The sequence below is a fragment of the Varroa destructor genome, unplaced genomic scaffold, assembly GCF_002443255.2.
Source record: "Varroa destructor unplaced genomic scaffold, Vdes_3.0 BEIS01000007.1, whole genome shotgun sequence".
Taxonomy (NCBI): Eukaryota; Metazoa; Arthropoda; class Arachnida; order Mesostigmata; family Varroidae; genus Varroa; species Varroa destructor.
In genome coordinates, this window is record NW_019211460.1 from 25457634 (window position 1) to 25470453 (window position 12820).

General features: G+C 43.0%; 1 protein-coding gene across 1 annotated transcript in view; it reads left to right on the top strand.

Annotated features, from left to right (window-relative positions):
* Nucleotides 1-12549, top strand: part of LOC111253933 (lachesin-like) — a 203593-nt gene extending 191044 nt beyond the window's left edge. Inside the window, exon 16 of the mRNA XM_086973930.1 lies at nt 7650-12549. Within this exon, the coding sequence (XP_086830056.1) occupies nt 7650-7729 (80 nt within the window). The 3' untranslated portion in view covers nt 7730-12549. The remainder of the gene's footprint in view (nt 1-7649) is intronic.
* The last annotated feature ends 271 nt before the right edge of the window (nt 12550-12820 follow it).

The following is a 12820-nucleotide window of genomic DNA, read 5'->3' on the forward strand; positions in this document are numbered from 1 at the left end:
GAGAGAAAGACGCTACGACAGCGCTTGTAGCGACCATCTCCGCAGACTCTAGTCAATCGGCAGGCTGATAGGTAAGTCTTTCACTCGGTCTCGATCGGACTGGCTTCATTTATCAAGTGCTGGCGGCTCGTTCTCCAGGCGAGAGGCAGTGACATATGAGGATTGTGGCGGCTGCGTAGGAACTACCATTTCTACACGGAGGAGGCTTTCAGCCGACTTGTATACATCGCTGCGCGGCGTCTTACATAGTGGCCTACGCTCATTCTAGACCTAATCTAGACGTCCAACTTCGCATTCATGCAAGAGTAAACGGAGTTTGAATGCTGCAGCGGACACAAGAACGCGAAGTGCAGGGAACTTTATTGTAGAAACAAGCTTCGTTTCAGGCTAGCAATGCAAGCCTACCCTGCCGAGCGTCACCGTATTAATACATAAGGCGTGTAGGTCTGGCACGGTAGCGGGTATGAAGTCTTCACGGCGCAACTTCGTGACTTGTTTGTTGCGTTGTAGGCAATAGCAATGGCTTGAAAAATAAAGTACCGTTTCAAAGCTTAAGCAGGACGGAAGCTTTTTTGTAAGCGAGAGATACTGACAAAACATATATTTATTATATCGGATGTTACTGCCCGTATATGCAATATGTTAGATACTGCCAAATAAATTAATAAGTTAATCAAAATGCCACTTCACTTCTTACTTTAATGTAAAATGTAACTAAACGCCATTTCAATTTGCTGCCAACGATGTATTATATTGTAAATGATTATAATAGTTTAGATCGATTGAAAAATTCATTTGGTATTGAAAAAATAGGGTATCTAAGAGTTTGAGCCGAAGGAACTCTTGCAGCATACGCTTAATAACAGGCTGGTGAAGCATGTCGCTATCAACTCTCTCATAAACGAAGGGTGTCCTTAAAACTGTGTTTTTATACGAAACTATCCCGTGAATAATATTAGCCCCGAATGAACTTAACCAGATTCGGGCCGATAATGAATGCCGTACAAATATTACTGTGCGATACCTATATATAACGACGTTGAGCTGTACTACACGCCTGGCCTATGGTTGGTTGTGTGTGTGTATCTATGCATGCAAACTGAAGCCGTATGCCAATCAGCAAGTTCATAAAACACATCAGAAAAGTCAGGGCCAGGTAGGGATCGATGGTACAAAGCCCGCCTAAAGAAAACTCCAGGTTGTGGGGAATTGCTTTGGAGTAGGTCGGAATAAAGTGATTCGTTGCGAAGTTGTGCTTGACCACCATATACATTGATGTAATGTGGTCTTGTGTACTGCTGGAGAGGTGAAGAAGCTGAATTGACTTACACCGTCTTCCCGCAGAAACGTTCCATTCACGGCAGTGATATTTGATCGGAGGTTCTCGAACAAACAGGACATCAGGTCGGCGGCCTGAAGGCAGCGTGTCACCGTTGCCGCTGCTACCCGGGTTTTTCATAACGGATTGGCACAAGGTGAGGCAGTGAGCGAGAAACAGAGACGCTAAGGATATGTTCATTGGCCGAAGTTCATAGAAAATAGAGATGCTGGTTGGCTGTAATGTTTTCATGCGTCATTACGCTACCATTTAGCGCTTTCTCGTCCCTCATATGATTCGCGTACGTTCTCTCGCCGTCCTTCGTCATATCGCAAGCTCTTCTCCATCGTTGGCTTCTTTCTCTCTGGCGGTCTGTTGGCCGCGAGAAGACATAAAGATCATAAGCCAGCCACTTTTTTAGCCTGATGAAATACCAGTACAGGCCCTCCTTCTCGAAGTAGCTGATGTTCGCAGCAAGCTTTGGTACTGCGTCTGGGGAATTCAGTGCAATGTGCGCGTCTCCTCCAAACGTAGCTGCCACATGTCTTCGCTGTTAGCTTTGCATGCTTGCAATTTATCCTATAGCTATAGACAGACGCGAGCGGTATGTGCCTCAAACTGTTCAGGCTTCAGGCAGCATAAATGTTAGAGAAAAGGATGTCGATGAAGAGAATGCGAGAACATGGCCAACGATCGTTAGTCATAGCCTTTACGTGTAAGCAAACCGGTTCAACGTAACTCACCTGGTTTAGCTAATCGGACAGCCGTGCCTTGGGCCAACCGGTGTTTATGAGTTGAGTAAGCAGCAGCCGAATTTGACTGGGAACTACGACACGGGCACCACCTTCTCGGGTCATTTTTCCCTATCTGTCAAGTCATAGTAGGTTCAGGGAGTTTGTGAAGGAACGGCAGAAGCCAGCCTCACTCGTTTTCCCGAGCTTTGCACACATTGGGTCCATGCTTTATATCGTGCCGTATGTTTGTATTATACAACATGTAGAAAGCATATCGAGTCTGCATTTTTCCTCACTCGGTTGCTGCCTTAATCCTCTCCGCTGAACAGCAGCCAGGCCGGACTGAGAATGTTGACTGCTTCGTAAACATGTCGTAGGTGTGTATGCTACTGTCACTTTATGGTGTTGTAGACGCGCGACGAATCGTGATAGTTGCTTTTGTCTTATCGATCTCGTTCTGGGTATTACAAGAATGCCATGAATACCAAGAAGTCTATGTATGTATACATATACGAATTACACGTTCCTGCAAAAATGAGCTTTCGATAAATATCAAACAATATTTTAGACGCTATTTGGGTACATTATTTGTTTCTAATTATATGCACTCCGGCTAAACCATCCACCAAGCTTTCTACCCATTTTTTGTATCGTAGTAGATATTCGCATCGTTAGACCCTTCTACCCCATTTGCCTAGGCCAGGATCAAACCAGCAGATTTAAACTCCTCCCTCATATTTTGTTAATCAATACACTCTATTTCAAACTGTCTATATTTATAGAGCTATTTGGTAATGATAATATCATTATCACATAGTGACTCATTTCTGTATATAAAATAGTTTGCCAATGTGCCTTTGCACTTTGCCAGCACAATGGAAGCGGAAGCTGTCCGTCAGTCAAGCCGTCCTAATATACAATCATACTGGGCACCTTTTCTCGCAGGACTCCTGTACGTGCACTGATACTGTTGTTGCCCCTCCTGCCATCAGTCCGCTATCCATTTCACCCGTTATTTCGTCGTTGGTCGCACGCACGCAAACGTTGGTTGGTTTTCGCGTTCTTTTTCCACTACTGCAGCAGCCACTCCAGTGTGCCATCGTCAGAATTAGATTTTTTCCAGCTGGGAACCGTATGGAAGACAATGTCGGGCGCACTAGCTTGGGCCGAGTCCAGCCGATACGGGGGTGCCATGGGGTGACGCCCCCGAAGTAGATCTGATGTACGTAGTGCTATGAGAGCAACCAGAGCTCGGAAAGCAGGGGACGTGTACGAGCTCTGGTTGGATAGGAAAAAACTGAACACGCCACGATGAAAACGAAGAGAGAGGAAGACAAAGGATCGGCTGCTGGAGGAAGGGGCTTTACGATGGGGGTGCCACCTGTCTCCTGTCAAATCACAGCTGCGCTGCTGCACCTTTAAGGGAAGAGGATAGCAACGGAAAATTTAAATTGACAGCCGTATGTTCGTCGGACAAGCAAAGCAGCCAGGCAGGCAAGCAGGCAGCCACCCATAAGGCAAGGTTTATGGTTGGTAAGTCTGGCGGCACCGGTTCCCACGGGGCAGCGATTCTGTTAGCGAGAGGGCGGTTAATTCGAGCGAAAATTCTTTTGAGTGAGAAAACGACAATACTGAGAAGTGACTGTGTCAGCAAAAAAAAAAGGAAACAAACCTGGTCACATACATGACGAGAACACGGGGCATTGTGCGGACAGGTGAAACGCAACTCGTAGACAACAATGCAATGGAATGATTGCTTCAGGACACAAAAGGTATTGCCGGCCGGCCTTTAACGGCAGCGCCGCTTGTCTCGTTGACATCATCGTCGCCACTATCCCTGTTAAATTTTTGGTGGCCTGAAATTGTTGTTTAGTGGGTTCTTCATTATGGCTAGAGCAACAACGGAACGGCACGACAGCTTAGAATAGAGCGGGTGAGAGCGTGGGTCCAATTTAATGTCAAAGTTTGCGTGTATACGTGCTAAAGATGCCTAAACTATATGTGAGTATGAGTATAAAGGCCATGGAAAAGCTCGACAGGTGCCTGGTACCACCAAATATTTAGCTCAATAATCGCTAATATGAGGCAGAGCGATATAGAAGCCCATAAGTATTTTAGTATTATGTAGCGTTACCTTTTAAACGTGTTATATCCTCTTAGATAACTGAGAAAAACGAATTTCAATGTTTGAGGGCTCAACATATTGTCAGATTATTTTATAGCCTGCATAGTCGCGTTTTGCCACAGCTCATAAATCATCTATTGTCTTGTTATCCATGTAATTACGTAAACAACACGTATACCGTACGGAAATGAATTAAAGCTCTTCACCGTCACTTACCCTATACCAGGACACCGGCTTTAGCAGCGTTCATGCATCTTGTTGCTATTGGGTATACGTCTATGTAGGGTATTCTCTATCCGCATCGAGGTTCAGATCTATTCGACGTCTGGTTAATTATCATTATTAAGTTTTAGTTAGATTCCTCATACCTAGTCTATTTACGTTATTTATAAAATGCTTTCCTATGTTGTTCTTGCTGGAAGATATGATCGATATATGCCTAGTGGAAGTTAATAACTCCAACTTTCCCGCCGTTTCATAACAATACACAAAGATCGTCGAACGATGCGTCTCCTGATGACGCCCGAGAATAGGAACAGTGCCTTTGATCAATGTAGATCACATACACTAATCTACGACTACGATTGTGTTTATTAGGGCGAGTACAAACAGCAGCTTAAGAAAACAGCAAATCATATTATGTATTGCATTGGTTTACTGTGGGGAAATATAATCGAATTTAATTTAGCGCACTATTGGGCTATCTAACGACCTGACAGCTGTCGTGGTTAACGGACGATGTCGTTGAGAAAAAACACATTTGCCTTGGTAATATGTCATTTATTGCATCGGCCTTTTTCGCCATAGCTTTAGTAAAAGCAACAAAAATCCCTGCTTCATCATCTATCAGATGGCTGGAACCTGAGCAGTAAAGCAGAACGTGAAGCATAGGTTTATCGGGTTGTGCTTACCGGCGGAAGAGGCCTCGCTGGGGGCATTCGTAGATTTTTTATCACCCTCGGAACCACTCCGATTTTTTGCGGGGCAAGGTTTACATTATTGCAAATTATTGCTGCTAATAAGTTATAGCAATAATAATAATAATAATATGTTAACATGTGCTTTAACGCGTGCAATATTTGGTGAAGTGGGCTAACCTAATTTACTATTAAGATGGGGTAAAGTGTCAATCCATGCTTGATAACAAATATCCTTATGCGAAATACTGTTCAGCCCTAAAATCATTACGTATTGATTATTCACAAATAAACAATTATGGCGTAGTCACTAAAAAACAAAAGGGGATTATTTCTAGGTAGCAATGCGAAACGGTATAAAAATAAAATATTTTAAATCGGTCTTTAAATCGATAAAACAACTCATATGTGTTAAAGACTCAACAGCTACGAGTGTAATAACAGCCAGTTTCCGTGATCCTGCCCACTTCTGAGTCTTCCGAAGGCCAGTTCATTGTTCTTAACAAGTAAAGACCCAAAGCACGAGTTTTCAGTTTGCAATCGCGTATTGTACTCTAACGTTGTAGATAAATAATCCGTGAAAGATAAATGTTGATAGACGGTATAAATGTGTATACCCAAATGTACACCGTGTTACCAGGAAGACACAACTGACATGAGCCTTTACCTCATTAAGAAAAAGATCCTGCTGTTAGTAGGTGTAGAAGATGTTCGATCTCAGTATTTTTTTTCTTCCGTCATCTGTATAATAGCTCACGAAATCTCATCTACGTTGCCTCCTTCGCCTGGCAGCGTTTGCACTTCTGTATCATCCGTTGCTTCATTCTTTTTCAACTCCTAGTGATTCGACTTTCCTTCTTTTGCCGATGTCTTGCGTCCACTGCTACACCGCTGTGCCATCATCAAGCTCAACGGTGGAAGTCTGTTATCGCGAATTATCCTCGAGCCTTTTCTGCTCTGAGCGCCTACATTTCTTTCGTTCTGTTTTCTACTTCGCCTGCCATTGCCAATTGTTGCTTCGATTTGAGCATCCATTCCCTTTTCTTCAATTTCCACGTCTCGTACCGCGCTCGGTTTTCCTTCCTGACGAGCTAACTCCTTAGACCAGCAGCTGGCTGGCCGCCAACTTCTGTCATCTTACCCAAAAGATCCCAGTAGACCAATCAACCAGGTCAGAGATGAACATCTATACTATAGCTATACTATAGCTAGCGCCCCCATCTGATAAGAATTCGAGGATGCTGAAAAACAGGGCGGCGATTCTGGCAAAGCATCTATGTTGCGGGTGGCGGGGGCGTAAGTCGAAGGTCAGTCGAATCGACGGCGTACATGAAGACACGAGTGAATGTGGATAGAGGCTAGCAGCGAAAAGGCAAAACGCACTACTCGAAATATTCGATCACTTCCGACTGACGCGTGTAGAAATATGCGGGTAGTAGAAATGGCATTGCGGGGATATATACGATTGGTCGCGCAAACCTTGTCTACAACTTGTTCGGTCGCAGCAGCTACGGTACGATAGGGATAGCCCTGAAATGCTTCGCTTGTCCTTTTCTTCTACCCCCTTTAGATTGGAAGAGTTTACGTCCTTCTCATAGGTTCCAAGGCACTCAGAGCGGACCTTCTTGTTAACAGGCTCACGAAAAATGCGTGCAGTAAGCTTTAACGTGTCTGCTTGCATTTGCGTTCGCTTCCTTCAACATTGTCCTTGACGTTAACTTCACGTTTCCTCAATGGCGTTGCCCGTTCAATTTGGGGCAACGTATGATATTTGCTCATAATCTAGCATTATTTTGTTTTCGTCCTATACACAATCGATCAAATTGGTGGACCATACACGCCGATGGAACCGGGGATGTTAAGGGATCACTGGATACAACTGCTGGGACAGAGCCGGACGCGGTTTGGGTATTAGAGACAATGGCCTTTTGAACTCGAAATCCCTGGAGGGATACAGAATCCTGAAACAATATTCCTTCAGCTAAACATCATTCTCATGGCATATCTAGCTTGCGGAAAAGGTCTATTTGGACGACAGGCGGTCGTACATGTATGTATCATTACCACCTTGTGCGGTGGATCTGCGTTTCGTATGTGTGACATAATAGAAACTTCGTATTCCAGAAAAATGCAAAGATCATTTCTAGTTAAATTTGACAAAAACAAGTTTTTTTGATATATATCCCGTTTCAGCGAAATTCGTAACATAATATGTGTCTATATGTTATATTAACAGTATTAAAATCCGTGAAAAACCTGTGACTGAGTCTAGATATTTGTGTCGCAAAATTTTTTCGTGCTAATGCTGGCAGGTTTACTATTTGGTATTATAAAGGTTTGCAAAATTCAAAGACCAACAGGCTAGCATTCGGTAAAAATCACATCGCGTTACTCTTATGATTATTAAGCTCAATTGTTGTTGTATTACTAACCGTCGCTCGTTCATCGACGTGCGGAGTTGGATGAAAAAACTAGTTGTGGGATTAAATCTCAAACATAATTTTCCTATTCTTTTTCCATGTCAGTTTTTTTTACAAGATATTCTCTCGTTACAGGGGCGCTCCGCTCGATGTCGAGCTGGAATCTTGTGACGTTACCCTGGATTCTACTGCTGCTTCTACGCTGCCTGTCGTGAGACTATCCCAGGGAACTTGACGACGCCGCGGCAACTTATCACCATCGCAACACTGAAACAAACACGTGCAGCCTCTTCTAAAAAGCCTAAATGCGCGAATAAGGTTGTTCACCAGATTCGAACGTATAGATAAAGGAAGAATTGACCAAAGCAAGAAAAAGCAGCCCATGTTGGGTCAGGCTCGATAAAGCCAACTACTTAGGTCTATTTGCGTGCTGAAATTGAGCACAAACGAGTAAAAATATAAGATCCGCGTGCGGCGGCAGTCACCGTCATGCTGCCGACCATATCGAACTTTAAAATGTATTCGCTCCGCTCGGACTCCTTATGAGCGCACCTGTACAGTGACTCCTTGTATGTGTACATAGTAATGGAGAAATATGAGCAACAACAACTCTAGCCTAGACAGATACTAACCGAAAGAAACCTAATGTATCGACACAGATAGACAAACCGTCATATATATATATATATATATATATGTAAAATAGATGGGGCGAGGGAGGGTGAAAAAGATTTCAGCCCGGTGGTACGAAAAAGTCAAAAGGTGCCACACAGTAGTTGTAAAGAGATCACACTATAAGGTGGCAAAGTTCGGCCGAGACGTAGATAAAAATGCGTGTAGTCCGGTAGAACAGACGCGTAACTTCCGACAGTCTTTGGCTTGAACCGAGTAAGGGAATAGGGCAAATCCTTTGACAGATTTAGAGGAACATTTTAGAATGAATGGAAGAACTTCGAACTCTTCTATAGTTTACCTTGCTGAAGCAGTTGCTTCGTTTTGTTACTGTATTAATACCGGTTGGATGAAGCTGGGCGTGGACATGAAGACATGAGTGCATACACGTTCGTGTAAGATTTTGACAGAAGTCGGAAGCTCGTGAATGGAGACCAGATCGAAAACGAATGGGAGAGCATTGTGGTATGTTAAATGCAGAAACAGCCGAAGTAACAAAGCGAGGTATTATTGGCCAGTGTTGAACATGCAGGCAAACAATATTAAGCACGATGGTGAGTTGTTTGGCTATACAAAAGCGGGCCCAGTTCAAAATTGTCTACCAACCAAGTAGGGGAAAATAAATCATTTGTAAAATCATACGGGGAAGTTCTGCTTGTGCTTCTGTTGCGCAGGTAGAGAAACCGATGTACAATTGGCCACGATCATCGCGGGCCAGATCCTTAGAAATTATGAATGACCAAAAACCAGCCATCATTAACCGTATCTTCGCGTAATGGATTTCATACCTAGCGTTCTTCATGGCATCGCAGGAGCCATGCATGCACACATAGTCTGCGTACTCATTACCATGAAATGATTTTCCCCTGTATCAGTTAGTCGACGTGAAGTTGTTCGTGTTTTCAACAGCAGTCACAGAAGCCACATACATCAGCACAGATAACACGCACCTTAGCCAAATACTAATCTAAGTGTTCGAGATGTTTTGTATCTTAACGCGGCAATCTTAACATTATTTCTTTGTATTGCTAATATAGGCAGATGAGCAGAGTACCTACAAACAGCGGTTGAGTCCTGTAACGAACTAGGAAGAGCTGGGTTATTTAAACTTTATGTAAAAAAATGTAAGCATTGTATTGCGTTTAAGTTATGAGACCAAAGTAACGACAATAGCAGCAACCGTGACAACAACTTTGTCAACAATGATAAAAGAATCCATTGCGTGCAACTATCAGAAAAAAAAATGTCGAAATGACTTTGTAGACTCGACACTCTGAAAGAACAGGGTTGACCGAGGTGATATGTCTATAGCTGTAGGTAACGAACTCGACGCAGGACACGCCACTGCTTTCCACACGAATGGGTGCGATGAGCCCCAACTCGACAGGGCTAGACTTTGAAAATATCGACTTTCTTTATCTATTTTGCAAATTCGACCCGCTGTTTCTTTTGCGTGACCTCGTGGTCCTCACACACAATATTCCGAACTTAGGCTATTGTTCAGACTAGCTGATTGTACCATGTGTAATCGTGTGCGCAAAAACATTGTTTCTCATTGAAGACACTAATCATACAAGCTACTGTTGAGAAATCTCTGTTCTTAACTATCTATGATTATTCACGGCTGGATTGTCTATTTCTCTAAAAGCATTTACCGGGTCCCACCACCATTAAAAACATAACTTCATCGTCAAGATCTAGTTCTGATGAAAATTGACACATTGGATTGTCAGTGGCGCGTCGTGCGTTCATAGGAAAACTGACTGAATGCATAGGGCGCGATGGAATTGGATGTGAGTGAATGTCTGCCTATGTGCATGTAAGCGTATTTACTTGATGCCGGGGTGGCGGGGATATAAGAGCCAGCGATTATTTATTTCATCCTTAAAGTGAATATACGGCAGATTTTGCGATATTATCGGTCGGAGTCTCCGATTTGGAACAATGAGATGATCTCATTCTGTCTGGGGATAGATTGCATGACAGGGGTAAGGATCATAAACGATAGAAACACTACGGACCGAAACACGTAAGTATGGGCGCACAACAAGTGGGCCTTAATGCGTGGGACATATTTATCATCTCACATATGCCAATAAGACTGGTTTGTCGTAACTTCGGTTGATCTCGGAAATTGATAGAATATCGCATAAACTACACTAGTCAGGATATAACCAGTGGCAAACCAGAAGACGAAAAATCGAGCAAGATGGGAGTCCATAATGAAGGAAAACTACAAGCATTACAAAATGCCTATAAAAACATGTTCATCACCATTGAATCATTTAAAAGATAAGGGGTAATGGAAAAAGAGACAACTTGAAAGAATGGTAATTCGACCAATTTTCGTAGCGGACTATTTTGACACACACAGGCAGCCTTTCAATCACTGTGTGACCACCGAAGACAGTGAATATATGCGGCGAAGAAATTCAGACCGCTCAATGGCTTGGTCCGTTCATTGTCAGCTGTGTAAGACTGCTAGAACAATGGTCAATATAGAATCATGTTTTTTTGGCGAACAGTGTATGCACGAAGGATGGTGAAGCCTTGTATTTCTGCTTTTTGTTTTGTTTAGCATTAGTAGGGCCATACTTTACTGTCTCAGAAACGTTCATCCTAATCAGCTCAACCCTGGGTACTTCCGCGCGCATTCAGCAAACATAGCTTGATGCCTCCACCGTATGTTGCGTCCGTGCTAGTATGTACTCAGCGATATTTTCATGACCCGCGTACAATACGAAAAAGATGGGCAAAACAAACATCAAGCGCAACGACCGAACTATTTAGCCACATAGAAAAACTGCTCCTGGACGCTATATACGTCTCAAGCGAATACGGCGCCCGCCAGCGATACTCAGAAGATCATCACACATGACAAAGGGGCCCGAGCGCACACGAAGACTTTCCCTAGGCCTTTCTCTCGTTTTAAATTCGTCTTTTTGTTGCTTTTACGACTCTTTTCAAACCAGTTTTCTTCGTGTTTTTCGTTTTTCCCTTTTGCCAATCAAATTACCATCATCACAGCTCTCGGCGGATGCAGGTATTCACAGCGACCACTGTTCAGATTGCAGAGCTGCACAACCACGAGAGGGGGCATAGTCTTTCGGGGGCATAGAGGTTTCCAAGACATCGCCCGGCACGGTAAATTGCACACGCACATATTCGTATCGGCTGTCGGCATTGGCATATGCTAAATGTAGGATGATAACGACTGTTTTCCTTTACGTTTAGCGGTCGCATGAGGCCCGTCTGAAGGCGATTGATAAGAGCGAGCTCCAATACGCCCTTCACTCTGTACTGGTCTAAGAAGCACCGTATAGTGAAGTTGCCGTTCCTTTATTCAAATATATCGTTACTGTGGTAAGCCTAAATGTTTTTTGTTTAACAATGGCTAGCAAATAGCAGAACGAAGAAAAGGACTACCGCGAGACTAAACATTGTCGGGACTAGGTGCTATATAACGTATAACAGATTTTTGAGTTTACCTTCCCACCCATAGTCTGCGTACACTAGCTATTGTGAAAACAAGCAACACGTTTTACGTGACGAGAGCGATGGCAACGAGTGATAGATCATGTTGGGCATTTCAATCCAAATTGAAATATTTAGTATGTGCTAATAATGTCATTTCTACTGAACCGTTGCCGCACAACGTTAGCCAGCTACCCCTCACATTGTAATTCAGCCGGAGGGTTTTGCCATTTGGTAAAAACAGATTTACTAAGAACATTCGTCGTCCCGCCCTACTAAACTGAACAATAATGGAACAGCCTATATTCACTGATACCAATAATCGATGGTAATAATAACTCAACCGATAGAGCTACAGAGTAAGACACCTATGAATTTGCGCGTCCAACAACATGAAACAAAAACCTCTCACACAAACGGCGAAACTAGCAGAAGTGAAGATTGTAGAACGCATCCCATGAAGAAAACGCAACAGGATCATCAGACAAAGAGATCACTAGATGCATCGTTCCATATGGATTACTATTATGACAGCATATACCAGTGAATCTATATAATTGCTACTAATTGTTATAGTATTGGTAAGCACTGTCGACTAAACGGGTGAGTATTATTGCTAGTAAAATAATAACGATGGAAAGGTGATGCAGGCCGCTTGGGCGTCTGATATTGGCCAGACACGAAGAGTGAATGAAATGCTAAGTGTGAACGTATGATAAGATAACTGAGAAAAAAAAGCAATGAGGGTAAACAGTATGGAGCTGATGATGTCCACAGCTAAAACGATGGAACGACGACCAGATGGAGTAACAAAAATGATTACATTAAAAAAAAAAAACCGACCTACTTATGAATAAAAATGATAAAGAGTACTTTTGGAGAAATTAAACTGAGCTCGTTTTCATTGCTAGTCTGTTTAATAGAGTAGACGGTAATAAAAATGGCGATGATATGTTTGGTGTAAAGGAACGAAGGCTTGAGTCCAGCTTGAATTTCATTTAGATGTGCGCTTTTATCTAGTCGTCCTGTGGCTAGCTAGATTAGATCACTTTTTTTAACGGTTCAAGGTAGGGCTTGATTGGTTTCACCAAATATCGAAAATGGCCCACATATAGAATTAAGTTTTCTACCTACAAGTGACAAGCTTATAAATGGAGCTT